The following is a 26,352-nucleotide window of genomic DNA, read 5'->3' as shown; positions in this document are numbered from 1 at the left end:
TCCCCGCGTCCAGGCTGGAACCCCATTGTCAAGCTCCTGGTGTAGGGCAGAGGGCTGCGTCTCCACTAGGTGCGCTTCCCAACGCCCTGGCGTGGGCCGTTTTCTTTTGAAGAATGAGAATGTTTCATTGAGGCTACGCCTCCTGAATGCAGGAAGGCCACGGGATGGTCCCAAGACTGTGCCAAGGCGTGCCAGGCCTCGGGTCCTTGAGGAGCAGCGAGGGCTCTGAGAACGGTGAGGTCCGAGCGGGCCGCGGCGATGGAGCGGGAGCGGCGTGGCGTGCTGGAGGGCCGGGAGGAGCAGGAGTCGCCGGCCGAGGGGACTGCCTGCTAGTGTCCCCCGTGCCCTCCGTCACGGGCACGGCGTGGTGGGGTGGGGGAGCCGGGGTCGCGTGGGGCAGGCATGGGGGCGCGACACGGCGGTGTGCGGAGTCTCTCGGGGTCCAAGTCAAACGGGCCCCCAGCCAGCTCCGGCCCCCGCCTCCCCGTGCCTCGGTTTTTCTGCTGGGAAACGGGCAGGGGCGCGGGCCCGCCTTCAGGGCGCCCCACGTCCGGGCTGGCCGCCCCCCAGCCGCGCCCCCAGCGGGGCGGAGCTTGCGCCGGTCCCGCCCCTCCGCCCTCCGCTCTCCCGCCCGCGCGCCCCCGGCCCAGCTGCGGCGCGTGACGCGGGGCGCGCGGCTCCGGCGGCTACCGCGGGCGGGCGCAGGCGAGGGGGACGGCGGGCGAGCGGGCGGCATGGCGGCGGCGGAGCCCGTGGCGGGGCCGACGGGGCCCGAGCCCATGCCAAGCTACGCGCAGCTAGTGCGGCGCGGCTGGGGCAGCGCGCTGGCGGCGGCGCGGGGCTGCACGGACTGCGGCTGGGGGCTGGCGCGTCGCGGCCTGGCTGAGCACGCGCACCTGGCGCCGCCCGAGCTGCTGCTGCTGGCGCTCGGCGCTCTGGGCTGGACCGCGCTGCGCTCCGCGGCCACCGCGCGCCTCTTTCGGGTCAGTGTGGCGGGGGTCCGGGACGAGGGGACCCCGTACTGGGGGAAGCCGGGACCGGGGACCTCGGGCCGCCGGCGCGTTCCTTTCTTCCATTGCTGGCTGCTGCGGATGAAGGGGTCGCCGAAACGTGGGTGGGGGCCTCGGGCTGGAGAGGCCCAGGACGTTGAAGCTCCGGGACAGGGTCTCTTGGGCCGCCTCGCGCCCCCTTCAGTCAGTGCGGCGTGGGGGAACCGGGTGGATGCGGGGGTGTGGCCGGGCTGGGGTGAGTCTGGGACATGGGGGGCCCGAGACAGGTGGGATGTTTGAGACGTAAGGGACCGAGGCACGGCCCTTTCCGGTCAGTTTGGGACCAGGGGGCCCCGCGCAGTGGATGGCTCCGGCCACCAAGCGCTCTTTCCGGCAGGGCCGAGCCAGACACTGAGAAGACCAGGACCGGGAAAGGGAGGGCTCGGCGCACCGCGGCCTGCGCCATGCGCGTCCCTGCCATGCGGGCTGCGCCCTGGCCCTGAGCGAGGTCCGCTGCCCGTTTTTTGCGGGGTCCGTGCGGCGGCGGGGCCGGCTTGGCCGCTGCAATCGGGAAGAGGCAGGAGCTGCCCGGTCGCTGCCTTGTGCCTGTCTGAGGTCAGCGCCACCCTCCGACCAGGGATGGCAAAGGCCTGGGCGATCTGGCCACTCCAGTGGTCGCTCCCTTGGAGCCCAGGGCTTCAGGGTTGGACTATGCTGCCTCCAAGAGGCGACAGCAGAATTCCCCAGTTTCTCCTGAGACCATCACCCCTGCTGGGGAGTGACCATGGTGGTGACATTGGCGCCTGATCCCTCTCCCTTCCCTGGGGAGGGGTCGCTGTGGCAGGAGCTGGTTGGAAGGTGTCTGGGCCTTTAGCTCGGCCTGGACACCCCCGTGGACCAGCTGGTGTCACCCCGCCCGTCTGGCTGGAGGGTTCAGGGACAGTGTGCCCAGCGCCAACAAAGGGGCCTTTCTCTGCTGGCCGGGAAGAGGCTGGCCCTTGTGAGGTCGAGGATGGGCTGTTGTCTGACTGCCACTCTCCCCACTCCCTTCCCCATATCACCCACATGGGGGAGAGACCCCAGCCACCCCCTTGCTGTGGAAGGGGGAGACAGGGCTGTCCAGGGCCCCTTCCTGGGTCCGCAGTGGTCTTTATCCTGCTTGTTGCCCCTGCCTTCTTCCCCATTTCCAGCTGGGAAACCCGAGGCCCAAGAGGGCATGCGGCCCCCCACCCCCATGGGACAGGAGGATGTGGCCGCTGGTAGACTACCAGGGCGGAGCCCGGGGGCCCTCCCCAGCTTGGGTGGGGTGCTCGCCCCATTTCGAGGTTCGCCCTTCCTCAAGAATGGGTGGAGGGGCTGCCGGGTGCTCCAAAGCTCATCTTCTTGGCAGCAGCCTGGTTGCCAGGGGTTACCGGAGCGGGCTCCAGCTGTCTCCATGACAACTGCTGGGTGCTCTGGGCTCCGGCCCCCTCAGCCTCTGGGAAGGGGGTGGGACTTGTCCAGGGGCGGGGCTTGGCCGGGCAGCTCTGGAGCCCCGCCCCCAGGGAGCTTGACCCCCCCCTACCCACCGGACTCCCTAACCCCTGCCTTGGAGCCAGCAGCTTCCTCTGCACTCCCTTTGCCCCCTCAGGGTCATAGCTCGCCTGTGACACCTTTTCCGCGTCCTGTCCCCTCTTTCTTCCTCCAGCCCCTCCTCCCCTTTCATCGTCCCCAAGTTCCCATGTCCCCACCACACCTTCCCCCAAGTCTCTCCCAGCCCTCTAGACTCCGGTCTCTCCAAATTCCCCCACTGAGGGGGCGACTTCCTCACAAGTTCTTCCTCTCCCCTCTGTGTCGGTCCCATGGGGCTCCCTGTGTTTCCCAAGATGCCCCCATATAACCCTTCCATGTTCCCTTCATGGGTCACCCCCACCAGCCCGACTCCCTTGGGCTGACGCATCCATCTGTCTCCCTCACCGTAAGCCCAAGTGTCCCCCTCCCGGCCCTCAGAGCCCTCCTGCTCCCCTCCTCTCCCCTCGGAGCCTCCTCCCTCACTCCCCTCCCAGCACCGCCCCAGCCGGACAGCTGGGCACTAAGTTTAGCCTTGGCAGGTGCCTGTGGGCTCTGTTTATGCTCCAGGTGGCTGTGGGCATGGGGGACGGGCCTTCCCAGTGCTGCCCGGCCTGGGGAGTCCCTGGGCCTCAGTTTCCCCACCCTGGAGGAGTCGTCTCTGGCCCCCAGCACCAATGGCTGCCCGCCCGTCTTCTCCCCCATAGCCCCTGGCGAAGCGGTGCCGCCTCCAGCCCAGAGATGCCGCCAAGATGCCCGAGAGTGCTTGGAAGTTTCTCTTCTACCTGGGCAGCTGGAGCTACAGTGCCTACCTGCTGTTTGGCACCGACTACCCCTTCTTCCACGACCCACCATCTGTCTTCTACGGTAGGGGCCCTGAGGGGATGGCCGGGAGGGCTCTGCTTAAAACACAAAGACACGAGGCAGTGACAGGTGCGTGTGGTTCCAGCTACTCATGAGGCAGAAGCAGGAGGATCGCTGGAGCCCAGGAGTTGGAGGCCAAGGGAAGCTATGAGCACGCCACTGCACTCCAGCATGGGAGACAGAGTGAGGACCTGTCTCTTATCAAAAGAGAAAAAGAGGGCCGGGCGTAGTGGCTCACGCCTGTAATCCTAGCACTTTGGGAGGCCAAAGTGGGTGGATTACGAGGTCAGGAGATCGAGACCATCCTGACTGACACAGTGAAATTCCATCTCTACTAAAAATACAAAAAAAATTATCCGGGTGTGGTGGTGGGCGACTATAATCCCAGCTACTTGGGAGACTGAGGCAGGAGAATCGCTTGAACCCGGGAGGCGGAGGTTGCAATGAGCTGAGATCTTGCCACTGCACTCCAGCCTGGGTGACATTTCCAAAAAACAAAAAAAGATGATGAGAATGAGAAGTGGGCTGGGCTCTCTGGCTCACACCTGTAATCCCAACACTTTGAGAGGCAGAGGTAGGAGGATTACTTGAGCACAGGAGTTCAAGAGCAGCTGGGGCAACATGGTGAGACTTCCATCTCTACAAAAAATTAGCCTGGCGTGGTGGGACACGTCTGTAGTACCAGCTACTTGGGAGGCTGAGGTGGGAGAATTGCTTGAACCCAGTAGGTGGAGGTTGCAGTGAGCTGAGATCATGCCACTGCACTCCAGCCGGGGCAACAGAGTGAGACCCTTTCTGGGGAAAAAAAAAAAAGATGACAAGAAGTGGCTGTGTCCAATTGATTGGAATGGATGTGGCCTGAGTTCTGGGTGGGCTGGGCAGGGAGGTGACTGCGGCATGCTTTCTGTGACCTGTCCTGGCAGAGAATGCAGGGCAGGGTCGGCATCGCCACTGGGCAGGCTGATGGAGGAAACCCCATCTGTAATGGGGGCAGAGGGGGCTGCAGCTTCTCTGCCCTGTGAGGACCACCAGGGCTGTGGGCCAGGGACATACGGGATAGCTGTTTCCTGCCATGCGATGGCAACAGCCTAGAGGGCTCCTGGTGGCACAGAGCCCAGAGTGTACAGTGGATGTGCCACCTATGGGGCCACTTTTCCCATGCAACACCTTGATCGCCTAGAGGGGAGGTGTTAGCTGTTGCTCAGTTTTCCTTTTAGACGAATGACCCATGATTGAACTCTCCTAACTTCTTTTTTTTCTGAGACAGTCTCACTCTGTCACCCAGGCTGGAGTGCAATGGCACGGTGTCGTCTCACTGCATCCTCCACCTCCCAGGTTCAAGGGATTCTCCTACCTCAGCCTCCTGAATAGCTGGGATTACAGGTGTGCACCACCACACTTGGCTAATTTTTGCATTTTTAGTAGAGACGAGGTTTCACCACGTTGGCCAGGCTGGTCTCAAACTCCTGACCTCAGGTGATCTGCCCACCTCGGCCTCTAAAAGTGTCGGGATTATAGGCATGAGCCACCATGCCCGGCCTCTCTTAACATTTCGGGCATGGAGTTGCCTCTAGCTGCTGCTGCTTCTTTTTTTTTTATTTTATTCAAACGGTCTTATTCTTTTGCTCAGGCTGGAGTACAGTGGCGCGATCACGGCTCACTGCAGCCTTGACTTCCTGGGCTCAAGCAATCCTCCCACCTCAGCCTTCTGAGTAGCTGGGACCACAGGTGTGCACCACTACCCCCAGTGAATTTTTTTTGTATTTTTTGGTAGAGATGGGGTCTCACTAAGTTGGCCAGGCTGGTCTGGAACTCCTGGCCTCAAGCGGTCCACCCACCTCAGCTTCCCAAAGTGCTGGGATTACAGGCATGAGCCACCTCGCCCAGCCTTAGTTGCTTTTTTTTTTTTTTTTTTTTTTTGAGACGGAGTCTTGCTCTGTCGCCCAGGCTGGAGTGCAGTGACTGGATCTCGGCTCACTGCAAGCCCCGCCTCCCGGGTTCACGCCATTCTCCTGCCTCAGCCTCCCGAGTAGCTGGGACTACAGGCGCCCGCCACCTCGCCCGGCTAGTTTTTTTGTATTTTTAGTAGAGACGGGGTTTCACCGTGTTCGCCAGGATGGTCTCGATCTCCTGACCTCGTGATCCGCCCGTCTCGGCCTCCCAAAGTGCTGGGATTACAGGCTTGAGCCACCGCGCCCGGCCGCCTTAGTTGCTTTTTGGAAGTGATACCCACAAGTTAGCTGATTATTTCCATGTTCATTTATTGAGCGCCTACTATATGCCAGAGCTGAGACACAGCTAGGAATGGTCAGAGAAAGCCCTGTGCCCTCATGAAGCTGGCCGTGTGGCAGGGGCGACAGACAGTGAAGTACACAGTCTATCAACATCAGTAAGTGTGGATGAGAAAACTTGCGTGGAGAGAAGAGGCAGTGTGCTGTGTTGGGGAGGTGGGGAGGGGCAGTTTTTAGCAGGGATGAGGTGGTCCCACTGAAGGGGACTGAGTGAGGGCCTGGAGGTGCCTGGGGCAGGCAGGAGCGGCAGGGACTTGTGTTCAGGTGAATGGAGGCCATGCCTTCCAGGCCTCGGAGGCCACCGCCAGGTTTTGTTACTTACCTGTGGGCTGGGAGCAGAGGAGGGATGTCACCCCGGGTTGGGCGTCTACCCCAGGGGTCCAGGAGGGGGCTGACAGCAGGAGCTGGAGCCCGAAGGGACTCCCACCAGGATTGAGCTGAGGGGAGGGGATGGGAGCAAAGTGGCCAATTTTAGAAACGTTTAGAAGGCAGAGCTAATAGTATTTGCTGCCACCCTAGAGGTGGTGTGAAGGGAAGAGGGTGAGGATGATGCTAGGGTCTTGTGAGATGGGGGCTGACTGGGGAGACCAAGATTCTGGATTCGGGGATGGAGACAAGGCAGGGATTCCATTGAGTGACCCAACAGTAGGTGGGACACGAGTATGAAGAGGTGGGACAGGCCAGGCGCGGTGGTCACTCCTGGAATCCCAGCACTTTGAGAGGCCAAGGTGGGAGGATCACTTGAGCCCAGGAGTTCGAGACCAGCCTTGGGAATATAGTGAGACGCCATCTCTACAAAAAATAAAAAAATAAAATTAGCTGGATATGGTGGCGCGTGCCTGTGGTCCCAGCTCCTGGGGATGCTGAGGCGGGAGGATTGCTTGAAGCTGGGAGGTCGAGGCTGCAGTGAGCCAAGATTGCACTACTACATTCCAGCCAGGGTGACAGAGTGAGGCCCTTTCTCAAAAAACAAAAGGAGGGAGAGGAGATTTGAGACCCCTGAACTAAGCCAGGACATCCCCCCTATCCTGTGGGGAGGTAAGTCTACAGGAGGGGTGGGGGGCCTCTGTTGGAAAGGTGGGCAACAGATCCAGCGAGGTGGCCAGGGGCGAAAGCTCAGGCTCGGATGTTTCTGGAGAGTCAGGATGCAGAGGATCAGGGCATTTCAGAGTTTCACCCAATTTTTCTTTTACTTTTTCTTTCTTTTTTTTTTGTGATGGAGTCTGGCTCTGTCGCCCAGGCTGGAGTACAGCGGCGCCATCTCGGCTCACTGCATGCTCCGCGTCCTGGGTTCACGCCATTCTCCTGCCTCAGCCTCCTGAGTAGCTGGGACTACAGGCACCTGCCACCTCGCCCGGCTAGTTTTTTGTTTTGTTTTGTTTTGTTTTTTTGAGATGGAGTCTCGCTGTGTTGCCCAGGCTGGAGTGCAGTGGCACCATCTCAGCTCACTGCAACCTCCACCTCCAGGGTTCAAGTGATTCTCCTGCCTCAGCCTCCCGAGTAGCTGGGACTACAGGTGTGCATCACCATGTCTGGCTAATTTTTGTATTTTTAGTAGAGACGGGGTTTCACCATGTCAGCCAGGCTGGTCTTGAACTTCTGACCTCAAGTGATCCACCCACCTTGGCCTCCCAAAGTGCTGGGATTACAGGCGTGAGCCACCTCAGTTGGCCTGCATTTTTTATTGAGGTAAAATTTACATAACTTGAAATTAGGCATTTTAGCCTATCACAAAAAGACAAATACTATGTAATTCCACTTATATGAGGTTCCTAGAGTCATCCCACTCATAGAGACAGAAAGTGGGCTGGGGGCCTGCCAGGGGCTGGGGGAGGGGGATGGGGAGAGACTGTTTAATGGGGACAGAGTTTCTGTTGGGGAAGAGGAGATTGTTATGGAGATGACTGCTGGTGATGGTTGCACAACAATGTGTACTTAACAAATGGCTTAGATGATAAATTTTTGCCATATAAATCTGCCACATTTTTTTTTTTTTTTTGAGACGGAGTTTCTCTCTTGTTGCCCAGGCTGGAGTGCAATGGCAGGATCTCGGCTCACTGCAACCTCCACCTTCCGGGTTTAAGCGATTCTCCTGCCTCAGCCTCCCGAGTAGCTGGGATTACAGGCAAGCGCCACCATGCCCAGCTAATTTTGTATTTTTAGTAGAGATGGGGTTTCTCCACGTTGGCTGGTCTTGAACTCACGACCTCAGGTGATCTGCCCACCTCGTCCTCCCAAAGTACTGGAATTACAGGCGTGAGCCACTGTGCCCGGCCCACAATTTAAAAAAAAATTAACCATTTTATTTTAAGTATTTGTTTATTTTTCTTTGAAACAGAGTCTCGCTCTGTTGCCCAAGCTGGAGTACAATGGCACAATCTCAGCTCACTGCAACCTTCACCTCCTGGGTTCAAGTGATTCTCCTGCTTCAGCTTCCCGAGTAGCTGGGATTACAGGCATGCGCCACCACGCCCAGCTAATTTTTGTATTTTTAGTACAGACTGGGTTTTGCCATGTTGGCCAGGCTGGTCTCCAACTCCTGACCTCAGGTGATCCACCTGCCTCCGCCTCCCGGCCAAAAATTAACGATTTCAAAGCAAAGAGTTCATCAGATTTTAGTCCATTCACAGTGTTGTTCAGCCACCTCCTCTGTCTAGTTCTGGAACATTATCATCCCCCACAAAAGGAAACCCCATCCCCATTAGCAGTCACTCACCAGTCCTCTACCCCAGCCCCTGGCAGCCACCAATCTGCTTCCTGTCTCTGTAGCTTTGCCTGTTCTGGGCATTTCAGATCACTGGAGTCTCACACTGTGTGACCTTTTGTGTTTGATTTCTCTTACTCGGCATCATGTTTTTGGGATTCACCCACATTGTAGCATGGATCAGTGCTTCATTCTTTTTCATGGCTGCATAGTATTCCACTGTGTGGAGGTAACCTATCTATTCTTCATTCATCCATTGATGCACATTCGGGTTGTGTCTGCCTTTTGGTTGTGTGCTGCTGTGGACAGGGTATCTCTTTGAGTCCTTGTTTTCCATTCTCAACCCTAGTGGACTTGCTGGGTCCTAGTGACCGTTTGTGTGTACACGGCCATCAGGGCTGAGTGAGGATAGTGGACAAACAGTCACGGGGGCCAGGGATCGCTGGGGAGATGTGGGCAGGAGACAGCAGTGCCTGGACCGGGGTGGGGGTGGCACTGACCAAAGAGGGGACCCTGGATGGGGGTCCTAGCATAACTCGGCTGCAGAAGGGGTGAGGCTGAGATGAAAGTTGTCGCAGAGGCGGTTCATGGGGGCATCTGGAGGCAGCTGGGCTGCAGGGCAGGTCACCAAGGCAGGGGCCAGGAAGCCGCAGATGGAGGCTGGAGGGTCCGTCTTGGGGGTCTGCAGAAAGGGAGTGGCCAGAGAACAGGGAGCAACCCAGAGAGTTCCAGGTTGGTGTGGGCAGAGCACAGCATGGCTTCCCACTGTTTTTTTTTTGTTGTTGTTTGTTTGTTTTTTTGTTTTTTGAGACAGAGTCTGGCTATGTCTCCCAGGCTGGAGTGCAGTGGCAACATCTCAGCTCTCGCCACCATCTCTGCCTCCCTCCAGGCCTCAGGTGATCCTGCCACCTCAGCCTCCCAAGTAGCTGGGACTACAGGCATACAACACCTCACCCGGCTAATTTTTATATATTTTTTTGCAGAGACAGCATCTCGCCATGTTGTCCAGGCTGGTCTCGAACTCCTGGACTCAAGCAACTCTCCTGCCTTGGCCTCTCAAAGTGCTGGGATTACAGGCATGAGCCACCGTGCCTGTCCAGAGCATAGCCCTTGACTTTAGTGTCTGGCAGTCCTGGGGATGTGGCTGAGGAGAGGAGGAGGGGGACATGGTGGGGTGGGCTGGGATGTCCCCCATCACCTGAGTGTGGGGGTCAGGTGCACCAGGAAGCAGGAGGAGGGGAAGGTGAGGCAGGACCTGCTTGGTGGGAGACCCCGCGCTTGGCGGCATGGTGCGCCCGGGCACGGCAAGACTCCGTGGGCAGCCGCCTCTGTCAGGGCCGGGCATTTGCAGGGAGTGGGCCCAGATCACCCACAAGGCAGGGGCCTGTTAAGGTAAAGATGGGAAGGGGGCCGGGCGCGGTGGCTCATGCCTGTAATCCCAGCACTTTGGGAGGCCGAGGCGGGCAGATCACCTGAGGCCAGGAGTTGAAGACCAGCTTGACCAACATGGTGAAACCCTGTCTCTACAAAAAAAAAAAAAAAATTAGCCAGGCATGGTAGTGGGTGCCTATCATCCCAGATACTCTGGAGGCAGGAGAATCACTTGAACCCGGCATATGGAGGTTGGAGTGAGCCGAGACCCCACCACTGCACTCCAGCCTGGGCTATAGAGCAAGACTCTACCTCAAAAAAAAAAAAAAAAAAAAAAGAGGAAAACAGGAAGGGGTGCTGGGCTGGGCGAGGTGGTGGGTGCCTATAATCCCATCACTTTGGGAGGCCAAGGCAGGAGAATTGCTTAAGCCCAGAAGTTCAAGACCAGCCTGGGAAACATGGCAAGATTCTGTCTGTACAAAAATTACAAAAGAAATAAATTATCCAGGCATGGTGATGGGTGCCTATGGTCCGAGCTACTACTCAGGAGGCTGAGGTGGGAGGATCACTTGAGTCCAGGCGGTCGAGGCTGCAGTGAGCTATGATCACACCACTGTACTCCAGCCTGGGTGACAGAGCAAGACCATCTATTTAAAAATATATATAAAATTTGGCCGGGCGCGGTGGCTCAAGCCTGTAATCCCAGCACTTTGGGAGGCCGAGACGGGCGGATCACGAGGTCAGGAGATCGAGACCATCCTGGCAAACACGGTGAAACCCCGTCTCTACTAAAATACAAAAAAAAATTAGCCGGGCGAGGTGGCGGGCGCCTGTAGTCCCAGCTACTCGGGAGGCTGAGGCAGGAGAATGGCGTGAACCTGGGAGGCGGGGCTTGCAGTGAGCTGAGATCCGGCCACTGCACTCCAGCCTGGGCAACAGAGCCAGACTCTGTCTCAAAAAAAAAAAAAAAAAAAAAATATATATATATATATATATATATAATTTAAAATGTATATAATGATAATAATGTGTCTATAATAGTTAAGCATTTGTAGCAAATATGCTACTTAAAGCCAGAGAAATGGAAATCTGTGGGTATGCTGGGGCAGAAGAGAGAAAGGAACTTTCTGTCCTATCTGCACAATTTTTCTAGAAACACAAAACTCTTCCTAAAATAAAAATCCCTCCAGGCTGGGCGCAGTGGCTCACGCCTGTAATCCCAGCACTTTGGGAGGCCGAGGCGGGTGGATCACCTGAGGTCAGCAGTTTGGGTTCAGTCTGTCCAACATGGCGAAAGCCCGTCTCTACTAAAAATACAAAAAAATTAGCTGGGCGTGGTGTCCGGTGCTTGTAATCCCAGCTACTCTGGAGGCTGAGGCAGGAGAATCACTTGAACCTGGGAGGTGGAAGTTGCAGTGAGCTGAGATAGTGCCACTGCACTCCAGCCTAGTGACAGAGCAAGACTCTGTCTCAAAAAACAACAACAAAAACAACAACAAAAAAATGGCCGTGCACGGTGGCTCACACCTGTAATCCCAGCACTTTGGGAGGCCGAGGCAGGTGAATCATGAGGTCAGGAGATCGAGACCATCCTAGCTAACACGGTGAAACCCCACCTCTAGTAAAAATACAAAAAATTAGCCAGGCTTGGTGGCATGCGCCTGTAGTCCCAGCTACTCAGGAGGCTGAGGCAGGAGAATCATTTGAATCCAGGACGTGGAGGTTGCAGGGAGCTGAGTTGAGATCACGCAACTGCACTCCACTGCACTCCAGCCTGGATGACAGTGGGAGACTCCTTCTCAAAAAATAATAACAATAATTGGGAATGGAAAGCCAGCAGTCAGACACGCATGGTTACCCAGGTACTGGGAGGACACGTGTGGCTTGGAGGGTGTCACTGGGTCATGGTGGGATTGTCTAGAGGCTTCTCAGGCCCCTGACTGCGAGATTTGGCTCTCCTCAGACTGGACGCCGGGCATGGCGGTGCCGCGGGACATCGCAGCCGCCTACCTGCTCCAGGGAAGCTTCTATGGCCACTCCATCTACGCCACGCTGTACATGGACACCTGGCGCAAGGACTCGGTGGTCATGCTGCTCCATCACGTGGTCACTCTCATCCTCATCGTCTCCTCCTACGCCTTCCGGTAAGGACAGGATTGGGTGGCAGGGGGCCGAGGCACAGCCCACACAGTGCGGAGGCTGATGATGTTGCCGCAGGGCACAGAGGCGGCCATGGAGGGGATCACATCAGGTCGGAGTGCTCAGGGGTCCGACGAGGGCACAGGCCAGAGGGAGGAAGGCTGAGGAGGGAATGTGGGCCTGGAGATTCCTGAGGGAGATTCCGCAGGGATGGAGTGAAACAGGCCCTTAGGCCGGGCGCGGTGGCTCAAGCCTGTAATCCCAGCACTTTGGGAGGCCGAGATGGGCGGATCACGAGGTCAGGAGATCGAGACCATGCTGGCTAACACGGTGAAACCCCGTCTCTACTAAAAAATACAAAAAATTAGCCGGGCGAGGTGGCGGGCGCCTGTGGTCCCAGCTACTCGGGAGGCTGAGGCGGGAGAATGGCGTGAACCCAGGAGGCGGAGCTTGCAGTGAGCTGAGATCCGGCTACTGCACTCCAGCCTGGGCAACAGAGCGAGACTCCGTCTCAAAAAAAAAAAAAAAAAAAGAAACAGGCCCTGAGAGCCACAGCCACTCCACCCCACTCACCCACCCAGCTCCTCCGACGCTGCCCTTGACCAACCAGGTCACACACGCAGGAGTTTCTGAGCACCTACCATGCCCAAGCAATGGGGGCACGGCTGTGAACGCAACTGACGCACCCTGATGTTCCAGAGCCAACCACGGCCATCCCTGAGCCTTTCAGATGGAGTCTGTGCAAACCTCACCGTGCTGTGTGCATAAAATCCACCCCGGCTTCAAAGCCTTCATATACAAACAAGAGTGAAAGTATCTTATCCACCCTTTTATTTCTCTTTTTTTTTTTTTTTGAGACAAGGTCACACTCTGTCACCCGGGCTGGAGTGCAGTGGCGTGACCATAGCTCACTTTAGCCTGGACCTCCTGGGCTCAAGTGATCCTCCCACCTCAGCCTCCTGAAGTGCAGGGATTACAGGCGTGCGCCACCACGCCTGGCCTTGTTATCTTGACTCCATATTGAAATGACAATAATTTGGATATGTTGAATTAATTGGAATCCTTTATTAAAATTAATATTACCTGTTCTTTTCCCTCTCTTGTTAAATGTGGCTGATAGAAACTTTAAAATGAAATACACTGCTCATCTACTATTTCTATGGGACTAGCCGCCCTAACTGCGATAATGGAGTAGCCACGGCCCACAGATATAGAGCAACAAAGAGGCAGCCCTTTCAACTTTAATTAAACTTAAGTAAAACTCCAGGAGCAGGGACTCATGCTTGCAGTCCCCCAACTACTTAGGAAGCTGAGGCAGGAGGATCGCTTTAACCCAGGAGTTTGAGTTCAACCTGGGCAACATAGGGAGACCCTGTCTCTAATAAATCAATTTTTAGGCCGGGTGCGGTGGCTCATGCCTGTAATCTCAGCATTTTGGGAGGCCGAGGCGAGCGGATCACGAGGTCAGGAGATTGAGACCATCCTGGCTAACACAGTGAAACCCCGTCTCTACTAAAAATACAAAAAATTAGCCGGGCGTGGTGGCGGGCGCCTGTGGTCCCAGCTACTCGGGAGGCTGAGGCAGGAGAATGGCATGAACCCGGGAGGCAGAGCTTGCAGTGAGCCGAGATCATGCCACTGCACTCCAGCCTGGGTGACAGAGCAAGACTCCATCTCAAAAAGAAATAAATTTTTAAAACTACTTTATTTTATTTATTTATTTACCTATTTTTTTGAGAAAGGGTCTTGCTCTGTCACCCAGGCTGGAGTGCAGTGGCATGATATTAGTTCACTGCAACCTCCGGCTCCCAGGTTCAAGCAATCTTCCTGCCTCAGCCTCCCAAGCAGCTGGGATTACAGGTGTAAGACATCACACCCAGCTAATTATTGTATTTTTAGTAGAGACGGGGTTTCTTTTTTTTTTTTTTTTTTTTTTTGAGATGGAGTCTCGCTCTGCCGCCCAGGCTGGAGTGCAGTGGCCAGATCTCAGCTCACTGCAAGCTCCGCCTCCCGGGTCCACGCCATTCTCCTGCCTCAGCCTCCCGAGTAGTTGGGACTACAGGCGCCCGCCACCGCGCCCGGCTAGTTTTTTGTATTTTTTTAGTAGAGACGGGGTTTCACCGTGTTAGCCAGGATGGTCTCGATCTCCTGACCTCGTGATCCGCCCGTCTCGGCCTCCCAAAGTGCTGGGATTATAGGCTTGAGCCACCGCGCCCAGCCAAAGACGGGGTTTCACCACGTTGGCCAGGCTGGACTCGAACTCCTGACCTCAAGTGATCCACCTGCCTAGGCCTCCCAAAGTGCTGGGATTACAGGTGTGAGCCACCATGTCTGGTTAGTTTAAAAAATAATTTTTAAAAGCCCCCATTCCATTCCTCAGCTATACAAGCCACAGTTCAAGGGCTCATTGGCTACAAGTGGCTGGTGGTTCCCATGTTGGACAATACAGGTTTAGAACATTCCCATAGTTCTAGAAACTTCTATCAGACAAGGCTCTCTAGAGGGCAGAGTCGGATGATAGAACCAAAAAAGGAAGGAAGGAACAGTTCATTTGAAGGTGATAAGAATTATGGAGAAAAGGCCAGGTGCAGTGGCTCATGCCTATAATCCCAGCACTTTGGGAGGCTGAGGTGGGCAGATCACTGAGGTCAGGAGTTCGAGACCAACCTGGCCAACATGGTGAAACCCTGTCTCTGCTAAAAATAAAAAAATTAGCTGGGCATGGTGATGGGTGCCTGTAGTCCAAGCTACTCAAGAGGCTGAGGCGGGAGAATCGCTTCAACCCGGGAGGCGGAGGTGGCAGTGAGCCGAGATCTCACCACTGCATTCCAGCCTGGGTGACAGAGCGAGGCTGTCTCTAAAAAAAAAATTGTGGCTGCAGATGTGTTAGGTGTAGGTGCGTTGGTCTGGGGGTGACAGATGAGCAGAGACTGAAAGGAGTGAAGGGAGGTGCTGAACGTCAGGCACTGGCATGCTGGGTCCTGGGGACAGCACGTGCAAAGGACCTGTGGCAGGAATCCCGGAGCTGTCGGGAGACAGAGCAAGGAACAGGGACTTGGTGAGAGACACTTCCCCGTGTCCAGGGTGAATCCAGTCCCCTCGGGCAGCGCATCTGTCAGGTGGAGACTCTGCAGAAGGACAGGGGATGGCCTTCGGGCTTATTAAGATCCTAATGGGGGCCGGGCGCGGTGGCTCAAGCCTGTAATCCCCGCACTTTGGGAGGCCGAGACGGGCGGATCACGAGGCCAGGAGATCGAGAGACGATCCCGGCTAACACGGTGAAACCCCGTCTCTACTAAAAAATACAAAAAAACTAGCCAGGCGAGGTGGCGGGCGCCTGTAGTCCCAGCTACTCGGGAGGCTGAGGCAGGAGAACAGCGTAAACCCGGGAGGCGGAGCTTGCAGTGAGCTGAGATCCGGCCACTGCGCTCCAGCCTGGGTGACAGAGCAAGACTCCGTCTCAAAAAAAAAAAAAAAAAGATCCTAATGGGGCTGGGCACGGTTAGGCTCGAGCCTGTAATCCCACACTTTGGGAGGCCGAGGCGGGTAGATCACATGAGGTCAAGACTTCAAGACCAGCCTGACCAACATGGGGAAACCTCATCTCTACTGAAAATACAAAATTAACTAGGTGTGCTGGTGCATACCTATAATTCCAGCTACTCGGGAGGCTGAGGCAGGAGAATGGCTTGAACCCGAGAGGCAGAGGTTGCAGTGAGCTGGGATTGCGCCATTGCACTCCAGCCTGGGTAACAAGAGCGAGACTCTGTCTCAAAAAAAAAAAAAAAAGTTAAAAAAAAAAAAAAAGGATCCTAATGGGCTGGGGCAGAGGCCTTTCCTGCATCGACATCCAGACCTGGAAGTCTCACTATGGTGGTGATGTCCAAAGTGAGGGACAAGCTCATAGAGGATCTGGACACAGAGTGGCCCAGGCCTGTGAGAGTTGGGGGTCACAGAGGGTCAAAGGTCACCAAGATGAGGAGGGGCCAGCAAGGAACTTCCAAGGCCAGGCACAGTGGCTCACGCCTGTAATCCCAGCACTTTGGGAGGCCAAGGTGGGAGGATCTCTTGAGCCCAGGAGTTTTAGGCCATTCTGGGCAACATAGCCAGACCCAGTCTCTACTAAAAATTAAAAAAATTAGCCGGGTGTGGTGTTGGTCTCCTGTAGTCCCAGCTCCTCCGGGGGCTGAGGTGGGAGGATCACTTGAGCCTAGGAGTTTGAGGCTGCAGTGAGTCGGATCACACCACTGCACCCCAGCCTGTGCCACAGAGCAAGACCCTGTCTCAAAAGAAAAACTTACACGGAGCCCCCTGGGCCACATGGGGACACTGAGGCAGGGAAGATGAGGGTCCGGTTGGGGGGTGCACAGCTAAGTGGGGTGCAGTGAGGAAAGGGCATCCTGGGAAGGGGAGATGGGCAGGGCAGGCGAGCCAGGAAAGGTGGCTTTGGAGAGGCCCATGGGGAGCCTGAGGTATAGCCCAGGGACTCTGTGCTGGGGGCCTTAGTGCAGAGTGGAGGTCCCCTAATGTGAGCCGCCCTCTCCTCTCTACCTGCTGCTCCCCCAGGTACCACAATGTGGGCATCCTTGTGCTCTTCCTGCACGATATCAGTGACGTGCAGCTTGAGTTCACCAAGCTCAACATTTACTTCAAGTCCCGCGGTGGCTCCTACCACCGGCTGCATGCCCTGGCAGCAGACCTGGGCTGCCTCAGCTTCGGCTTCAGCTGGTGAGTGGCAGGGAGCCCTGGGAAGGGAGGGAGGTGTGGCCTGGTGAGGTGGGTGTGGTCAGAAAGGGGGCGGGACCAGGCAGGGAAGGAGACAGGGCCCAGTGAGGTGGGTGTGGCATGGCAAGGGAGGGGCCTTGTGATTTGGGTGGGGCTGTGAAGGGGCGGGGCTATACAGGAAAGGAGTGGACAAGGGTGAGGCCAATTGGGCTAGGAGTGGGGCTGGGCAGAAAAAGGGATGAAGCCAGGTGAGATGGGTGGATCCAGGAACGGGAGGGGCCTGGTGAGGTGGGTTGGGCCAGGCATGGAAGGGGAGGAGCTAGACTAATACAGAGCAAGCCAGGGGTGGGGCCAAGCAGGGTTGGGGTAGGGCTAGGCAGAGAAAGAGGTAGCGCTTTGGTGTGGTGGGCAAGATGTGGCAGAGAAATGGGGGCACTGTGCAGGGAAGGAGGTAGGGGCTTGGTGCAGTGGGCTGGGCCTGGCAAAGAAGGGGAGGGACTGGGCAGGAAAGGAGGTGGGGCCTTGGTGAGGTGGGTGGGGCCTGGCAGGTAAGGGGAGGGATGGGGCAGGAAAGGAGGTGGGGCCTTGGTGAGGTGGGTGGGGCCTGGCAGGTAAGGGGAGGGATGGGGCAGGGAAGGAGGTGGGGCCTTGGCGAGGTGGGCAGGGCATGGCAGGGTAGGAGAAGGACAGAGCAGGAGGAGAGACAGGTGGGCAGAGGTGGGCAAGGATGGGGAAAGGGGACAAGGATGGGTCCAGGACGGGACAGGACAGGCATTGGGTGGTCTCCCTCCACCCACGGCCTCCCGATTCCTCCCACCACAGGTTCTGGTTCCGCCTCTACTGGTTCCCGCTCAAGGTCCTGTACGCCACTTGTCACTGCAGTCTGCGCGCGGTGCCTGACATCCCCTTCTACTTCTTCTTCAATGCGCTCCTGCTGCTGCTCACCCTCATGAACCTCTACTGGTTCCTGGTGAGTCGTCCCCAGCCCTCCTCCACAGTGGCGGTCCCGTCCTTGTCCCCATCCCTGTCCCCTCCTCAGGCAGGTTCGGAGAGGGGCACGTTAGGTGGCAGACAACCTGTGTGGAGGGCCTGGGACAGGAGCACACGGCTGTCAGCAGGGCGGTGGCGAGGGAGGCTTCCTTCTCACCAGCACCTCCCCTCCCCTCTCGCAGTACATCGTGGCGTTTGCAGCCAAGGTGTTGACAGGCCAGGTGCGCGAGCTGAAGGACCTGCGGGAGTACGACGTGGCCGAGGCCCAAAGCCTGAAGCCCAGCAAAGCCGAGTGAGTGTGGAGGGGCCCGCACCCCGCGTTCCCTCCTTTAGTGTCGCCTGTCCGAGCATGCTCACGGGCAGGCCCCCAAGACCCAGCAGCAGATGAGGCCAACGCGGATGCTGCCCCCCCAAGCCTACTCCAAAACAGAGACTGCAATAAAGACGTGGACAATGTGGCCACTACCCTGAAGGATAGGACAGTGAGGAAGGGGAGGGAGAGGCTGGGGAGGGGCAGGCAGGGTCTCAGCAGTGGGGACACTGAGGGCCAGGGCCTAGTGGCTGGTGTGGCTGCAGTGGACGAGCTGGGGCCCTGTGGCTGGTGAGGAGTAGCTGTTGGCCAGGCTGGACGACATCCTCCCACCCATGTCCCCACTGGAGCCGGTGGCAGTGGGGCTGGGGAGGAAGGAATGCCCAGGACCGCAGGGGGAGCCCAGGCTCCATCTGGGCTGAGACGTCCTGGCCTCCGAGTCTGGCAGGGGAGCCCACTGCCCAGCCAAACAGGAGCTGGGGCTGGGAGCTCGGACTCAGCCCAAGCCAGGAGGGAGTCCTGGGGAAGGAGACAGCCCCAGGCCTGGGGCGGGCAGGCGGGCGCCTGGGCCAGGGATGAACGGAGGCCAAATTGGGTGACAAGCAGGGTCGGGGTGTGCAGTGTCTCATAGGCAATGTGAGGAGTGTTTGAGCAGGGGCCAGGACAGGAGGTTGTGGAAGGCTCTGGAAGGTGCCGACCAGCCAGGCCCTCTGATTTGGCCAGTGGGGGCCATCAGTGACCTGGGAACGATGGTTTCAGGGAGGCAGTGGCTCAGAGCTCCATGACGTTTTTTGCAATGGGAGGTGCGAGATGCAGACATTTAACACATCCGGGGCTGTAGCCAGGCAGAGGAGCCTCAGACCCCCCACCCTGTTTGGAAGGGAGAACCCACCAGATTCGCCTTGGGTATAGATGAAACAGAAATAAAAGAATCAAAGATGACTCAAGACTTCAAGACTTTTGGCTCGAGCTGGTGTTGACTGAGTGGGACTGGGGCAGGGTCACATGGGATCTGGCAGATGCGGCATTAGGAGCCTCCTTTGGAGGGTGTTAGATTTACTGTCCTTTGAGCATGAGTCGAGAATTCTTTTTTTTTTTTTTTGAGATAAAGTCTCACTCTGTCGTCCAGGCTGGAGTGTGCAGTGGCACGATCTCGGCTCGCTGCAACCACTGCCTCCCCGACCCAAGAAGTGATCCTCCTGCCTCAGCCTCCCAAGTAGCTGGGACCACAGGCACGCACCACCACGCTGTGCTAAGTTTCGTATTTTTTACAGGGTTTCGCCATGTGGCTCAGGCTGGTCTCAAACACCTGGGCTCAAGCGATCCACATGCCTTAGCTTCCCAAAGCTGCTGTGATGACAGGCATGAGCCACTGCAGCCGGCCTGAGTCGGGAATTTTCCAGAGATCAGCAAGGTCTCCCCAAGGTGTCTTCCAAAGGTGGTGATGGCTGACCTCAAGTGATCCACCCGCCTCAGCCTTCCAAAGTGTTTGGATTACAGGCGTGAGCCACTGCACCCAGCCTGTTTCTTTCTTTTTCTTTTGTTTTTTTTTTGTTGTTGTTGTTTGTTTAGAGACAGGGTTCCACGCTGTTGCCCAGGCTCCCAGGCTAGAGTGCACTGGCTCATAGTTCACTGCAGCCTCAACCTCCTGGGCTCAAGTGATCCTCCCGCCTCAGCCTCCCAAGTAGCTGGAACCACAGGCACCCACATCACATCCAGTTAATTTTTAAATTTTTTTGTAGAGATGGGATCTCACTATGTTACCCAGTCTGGTCTCAAACTCCTGGCCTCAAGCAATCCGCCCGCCTCAGCCTCCCGAAGTGCTGGCAGTACAGGCATGAGCCACTTTGCCTGGTTCCAAAAATTCAACTGGGATCGGAACTCCAGAAAACCAAGACTGAGAACCACTTTTAGATAACTCGGGAGGCATGAAGCAAATCAGAGAGCAATTAATTGGCTTGATCTCTTCCTCACCCCATCTCACCCCATTACTGCTTCTTGAGCAGCCTCACCGCCGGGATCCCCTCATCTGTACTCCCTCCTCTGAATTCCCTGTCCTCCTCATGGCCCTCATGGGATCCCTGGTGATGTGAGTAGCCAGTACCCTTCTCTCCTACACTGACACCCGTACCTTCCTGTGGTCACTCCCACGTCCTTGTCACGACTCAGCCCCTCTGTCCAAAGCCCCCACTGCCCTCTCAGGGGCTGCCAGGACCAGCCATCCATTGAGAGACTCTCACCTCTCTCTGACTCTGGTGACTTGCACCAAAGCTCTGTAAATCCCATTTTCACCTCTGCTGCACCTGCCACCCCCCTGCAGTGTCTAAAAAACTGGGCTGGGCATGGCAGCTCACACCTGTAATCCCAGCACTTTGGGAGGCTGAGGCTGGAGGATGGCTTGAACCCAGGAGGTTGAGGCTGCAGTGAGCCACAACTGCACCACTGCACCCCAGCTGCGGTAACAGAGCAAGACCCTGTCTCAAAAAATAAAAATAGAAAACTGAACTTCAGCCCCAATGTCTGGCCCATGTAGGAGAATCTTCCCTCCTGAGGGTTCCTGGACACCAGCTGTCCCCATCATCATCATCTCCTGCACTGCTAATCTGGCCAACATGTCCCCAAGAAAGCAGGAGTGGCCGGGTGAGGGCGTCCACCTGCTGCTACAGTGAGCGACAGTCCCCCTCTCTCTGAGGCTAGGGATGTCCACCCAGCTTGCCTATTCAAGGACATTTCAACCCAGGAGAGAATGCGCTCTCTCTCTGCTCTTCTCCACCACTGGCCTCATCAGCCTGTTCCCCTCCCTTGTAACAGAATTCCTAGATCCTCCTGGGTGCTCCTCAAACCCAGCTGTACCCAGTCTTCCTCCCCCATCCCAAGGCCACTCCTATCCAGCTCCCCTGTGGCTCTCTTGGTGCTAACCCCAAAGAGTCCCCTCCCCTTCTTCTTCTTCTTTTTTTTTTTTTTTTTTTTTTTTTTTGAGACGGAGTCTTGCTCTGTCACCCAGGCTGGAGTACAGTGGTGAGATCTTGACTCACTGCACTATTTTTGTAGAGATGGGGTCTCACTGTGTTGCCCAGGCTGATCTCGAACTCCTAGGGTCAGGTGATCCGCCTGGCTTGGCCTCCCAGAGTGCTGGGATTACAGGTGTGAGCCACTGTGCCTGGCCCTTGAAACCCTTTCTTTACCCTACACTCCTGCTCTGCCTCTCTGGCCTCCTGGCTGGCCTCCTCTTCTGGGGCCGTTTCTCTGCCCACACTTCATCCACACCGACTCCCACATTTCTCTCCTACCCACAGAGCTCCCGAGTGCCATTCTCCATCTCCCGTGTTTGACATTTCCAGCATCTTCTAAAATATCCCAAATCAGCCCCCAGTTTCACCCCAGACTCCCTCTCTGGAACACCAGCATATCAGTGTTGACAGCAATTTGGGGCAAAACACTTGCAAGACCTCAGGGGGCCCCGTCTCCTCTGTCTCCCTCTCATCATCTACGAAGAAACATCTAGAAAGTGCCTGCATCATCCTTCTCTCTCTCTAACCTCCCTCTGACTCTCTTTTCCCCACAGTGGTGGATAGAAGCTGAAAGGTGTCAATCAAAGTAAGGCCATCTCGGCCGGGCATGGTGGCTCACGCCCGTAAGTCTCAGCACTTTGAGAGACTGAGGCAGGAGTTTGAGACCAGCCTGGCCAACAAGGTGGAATCCCGTCTCTACTAAAAATTCAAAAATTGGCCGGGCGCGGTGGCTCAAGCCTGTAATCCCAGCACTTTGGGAGGCCGAGACGGGCGGATCACGAGGTCAGGAGATCGAGACCATCCTGGCTAACACGGTGAAACCCCGTCTCTACTAAAAAATAAAAAAAACTAGCTGGGCGAGGTGGCGGGCGCCTGTAGTCCCAGCTACTCAGGAGGCTGAGGCAGGAGAATGGCCTAAACCTAGGAGGCGGAGCTTGCAGTGAGCTGAAAGATCCGGCCACTGCACTCCAGCCCGGGCAACAGAGCAAGACTCCGTCTCAAAAAAAAAAAAAAAAAAAAAAATTCAAAAATTGGCCAGGTGCGGTGCTCATGCCTGTAATCCCAGGCACTTTGGGAGGCCGAGGTGGGTGGATCACCTGAGGTCAGGAGTTCTAGAGCAGCCTGGCCAACATGGTAAAACCCCATCTCTACTAAAAATACAAAAATTAGCCAGGCGTGGTGGCAGGCGCCTGTAATCCCAGCTACTCGGGGGGCTGAGGGAGGAGAATCGCTTGAACCCAGGAGTCAAAGGTTGCAGTGAGCCGAGATTGCGCCATCGCACTCCAGCCTGGGGGACAAGAGCGAGACTTCGTCTCAAAAAACAAAAAAAATTACCCCAGGCATGGTGGTGAATGCCTGTAGTCCAGCTACTTGGAAGGCTGAGGCAGGAGAATGGTGTGAACCTGGGAGGCGGAGGTTGCAGTGAGCCGAGATTGCACCACTACACTCCAGCCTGGGCGACAGAGCAAGACTGCATCTCAAAAAAAAAAAAAAAAAAAAAACCAAGAAAAAAACCAGAAAAGCTATCTCCCCCAAGGTGGGTACACCCCCACCCACACCCCAAAAGGCAAATACTGACAGCTGTTTCTGAGTGGGTAAAGAACACTTTGAAGCTTGTGCAGAAAAAACAAACAAGAAACAGCAGGAAAGCTCTGATAAAAAGGCCCAGGGCGGGGGCACCCATCACCAAGGATGCTAAACTTTACCATTAGAGGAATCTATACTCTCTGTGGGAACTGAGTGGAGAAACTGACCTAAGATCTTAAAACCTTTGGCAAATACTAAAGACCATCCTGGAGAGCAGGAACGGAAAGCGTGGGGACCCTCTGGAAAACAGTGAGGGCGTGTCTTTGTTTCTCGTAAGCCTCAGAGCAAACCCCCACCTTGTACCTAAGGTGTCGATGCAGAAATGGAATCCCTGGAGTCATCCCAGAGCCAAAAGGAGAGAGTGTGTCATGGAGGTTTGTTTATGGGAAGAATCGAGAAGCCACAAGGGTGGATGAAGAAACACCACTCACGGTCTCAAGCATTGCAGGCAAAGTCAGAAGACAAGTGACAGATGGGAGGTCCAAGCAGGGCTTATCTCCTCTCAGATAAAGACCAACAGCCATCGATGGGGACAGCCAGTTGGCTGTGAAATGCATGCAGAGAAGCTGAGCTTCAGCCTAAGAGAAGAGCAAATGAAAGTGACAAAAGCCCTTTGAGAGGTGGAGGCGGGCTGACTGCTTGAGCCCAGGAGTTTGAGACCAGCCCGGGCAACATAACAACCTCACCTCTACAACACAGCGACCTCATCTCAACAAACAATAAAAATGTTACCTGGGGCCAGGCACTGTGGCTCACGCCTGTAATCCCAGCACTTTGGGAGGCCAAGGTGGGCAGATCACCTGAGGTCAGGAGTTCAAGACCAGCCTGGGTGATACAGTGAAATCCTCTCTACTAAAAATACAAAATTAGCAGGCGCCACCACACTACTCGGGAGGCTGAGGCAGGAGACTCGCTTCAACCCAGTAAGCAGAGGTTCCAGTGAGCTGAGATTGTGCCACCACACTCCAGCCTGGGCAACAGAGCAAGATTCTGTCTCAAAAAAAAAAAAAAAAAAGTGGGAGTGGTGGCGTGCCCCTGTAATCCCAGCTACTCTGGAGGCTGAGGTGGGAGGATCCATTGAGCCTTGGAGGTTGAAACTACAGCCAACTATGATAGTGCTACAGCTCTAGCTGGACCACAGAGTAAGACCCTGTCTCAAAAAAAAAAAAAAAAAAGGGAAGTAGGGGGACAGCAGATGCCAGCCAGGGCCACCGGAGCCAAGGACGAGCCTTCGTGGGGTGGGTGGCAGAGGAGAGGAGGATTGTGCAGGGTCCCACTGTGGAGGCGGTGGAGTGGTCAGGCCCAGGCTGGTGCGTGGCTTTTGCCCTGCAGCGGCCTGGAGAGGCAGGGAGGAGGCGAAGAGGAAGGTTTAACTGGGGAGAGGGAAGCAAGGAGGAAGTGCCAGGGTGACAGGAGGGGCATACATGCCTACGGGGCAGGGTGAAGGAGAGGCAGGGTGAAGGCGAGGCCCGGGCCTGGCCGGGTAAGAGGAGCTGGGGGGTGTGAAACGGCCAGGGAAGAAGCAGGAAAGAGGGCCAGGCGGCCGCGTGGGGCTCCCAGGCTAACCTACGCTGGTTCTGGCCCCCAGGAAGCCACTGAGGAACGGCCTGGTGAAGGACAAGCGCTTCTGAATCCCTCGGCCCCGCCCCCGTGGACCCGGCCCCACCCCGAATACCCCGGCCACGCCCCCGTCCTTGGCGCCCCTCCACCCCCTCCAACTCCACGCCTCTAGGGCCGTGGCCACCTCCCCTGGGCCCCGGCCCCCTCATCCTGCCTTCATTCCCTGGCCACGCCCCCCCAGGACCCCTGCCCCTCCCGGGACACCGACCCCGCCCTCAGCCCACTGGTCCCGGGCCGCGGCGGACCCTGTGCACTCTCTGGCCAACACCTGGGAGGAAGATGCTACCGCCGCGGCAAGGTCCCGGCGGCCAACACCTCCTCCTCCTCCTGGTCCTCCTGCTGCCCTCGCTACCCCCGACCCGCGCCCCAGTCCCCCCAGGCCCAGCCGCCGCCCTGCTCCAGGCTCTCGGGCTGCGCGATGCGCCCCAGGGCGCCCCCAGGCTCCGGCCGGTTCCCCCGGTCATGTGGCGCCTGTTTCGACGCCGGGACCCCCAGGAGACCAGGTCTGGCTCGCGGCGGATGTCCCCAGGGGTCACCCTGCAACCGTGCCACGTGGAGGAGCTGGGGGTCGCCGGAAACATCGTGCGCCACATCCCGGACCGCGGTGAGTGGGGCTTTCGCTGGGGGCACTGGTCCTGGAGGTCAGACCTCGCGGGGCGAGCCTCGAGAGTGGCCCGGGGATGCCCGAGCGACTCCGAAGGTCCCCAGCCGCCCTGTCCAGGCTGCTAGCAACTTCGGCCACCGCACCCCACCCTTTCCTCATCCTCTGCACGCCGGGGACACGTCAGGGGGTTCCCAAGACCAGTTCCCCTGCTTGATGCTGAAGCCCTGCCCCCAGCCCACCCCCACCCCCGCCACTTGACACTATTTAATGCCTTCCTGCAGATGCCACCCCCACACCCTAGCATAGCTTCCCCAGGGGCCCAGGCTCTGGCTCATGTCTCCCACTTCGGTCACCCCTCCCTCCTATGTCCCCCACCGAGGGCAGCCCACCACTCGCCGCAGGGCGCCTTCCTTGGGACTCATGCCCTGCCCCCACTCCATCAGCCCACCCCACCGCTTCACACCCTTCCTACAGACAGTGCCTCCCGAGCCCCAGCGTTCACCTTCCTCCCTGTCCCTAACCGAGACCCCATGGGCAGGCCGGGGACGCAGCGCGAGCCAAGTCCTGTCCCTACCTCCCCAGGTGCGCCCACCCGGGCCTCGGATCCTGCCTCAGCTGTGGGGCATTGCCCTGAGTGGACAGTCGTCTTCGACCTGTCGGCTGTGGAATCTGCTGAGCGCCCGAGCCGGGCCCGCCTGGAGCTGCGTTTCGCGGCGGCGGCGGCCCCGGAGGGCGGCTGGGAGCTGAGCGTGTCGCAGGCGGGCCAGGGGACGGGCGCAGGCCCCGGGCCGGTACTGCTCCGCCAGTTGGTGCCCGCCCTGGGGCCGCCAGTGCGCGCGGAGCTGCTGGGCACCGCTTGGGCTCGCAACGCCTCATGGCCGCGCAGCCTCCGCCTGGCGCTGGCGCTGCGCCCCCGGACCCCTGCCGCCTGTGCGCGCCTGGCCGAGGCCTCGCTGCTACTGGTGACCCTCGACCCGCGCCTGTGCCACCCCCTGGCCCGGCCGCGGCGCGACGCCGAACCCGTGTTGGGCGGCGGCCCTGGGGGCGCTTGTCGCGCTCGGCGGCTGTACGTGAGCTTCCGCGAGGTGGGCTGGCACCGCTGGGTCATCGCGCCGCGTGGCTTCCTGGCCAACTACTGCCAGGGTCAGTGCGCGCTCCCCGTCACGCTGTCGGGGTCTGGGGGGCCGCCAGCGCTCAACCACGCTGTGCTGCGCGCGCTCATGCACGCAACCACCCCGGGAGCCGCCGACTTGCCTTGCTGCGTGCCCGCGCGCCTGTCGCCCATCTCCGTGCTCTTCTTTGACAACAGTGACAACGTGGTGCTGCGGCAGTATGAGGACATGGTGGTGGACGAGTGCGGCTGCCGCTAACGAGGGGCGGGCGAGGACGCGGGCCCAACAATAAACGTCGCGTGGTCTGCTCTGCTGGTCTCCTTGGACTCCTTTGCCTGGGGTTGGGGAGAGCGCCCCTCGGCCTTGGCGATCGGAAAGGCCTTTCCACTTCCAGGTCACTTATCCGAGGCCTAACCCGCCACTCCCGGGAGCCGTCCCGACAGGCCCAGGTGCTGCCCACGGGAGGGGCCCAGGGGCAGGGGTCGCC

General features: G+C 57.6%; 1 protein-coding gene across 1 annotated transcript; it reads left to right on the top strand.

Moving 5' to 3' along the window:
* Positions 1 to 648: 648 nt before the first annotated feature.
* GDF1 (growth differentiation factor 1) lies at positions 649 to 26,175 on the top strand. Its single transcript, XM_077978384.1, is given in 10 exon segments — positions 649 to 983; positions 3,245 to 3,404; positions 11,731 to 11,911; positions 16,473 to 16,634; positions 17,454 to 17,670; positions 17,782 to 17,913; positions 24,118 to 24,218; positions 24,220 to 24,322; positions 24,324 to 24,753; positions 25,336 to 26,175. Coding segments are annotated over 10 exon segments (2,523 nt in total). The 5' UTR covers positions 649 to 734; the 3' UTR covers positions 26,124 to 26,175.
* The last annotated feature ends 177 nt before the right edge of the window (positions 26,176 to 26,352 follow it).

This window comes from Macaca mulatta, chromosome 19, assembly GCF_049350105.2.
Source record: "Macaca mulatta isolate MMU2019108-1 chromosome 19, T2T-MMU8v2.0, whole genome shotgun sequence".
Taxonomy (NCBI): Eukaryota; Metazoa; Chordata; class Mammalia; order Primates; family Cercopithecidae; genus Macaca; species Macaca mulatta.
This window is presented reverse-complemented; position numbering and strand designations above follow the sequence as displayed.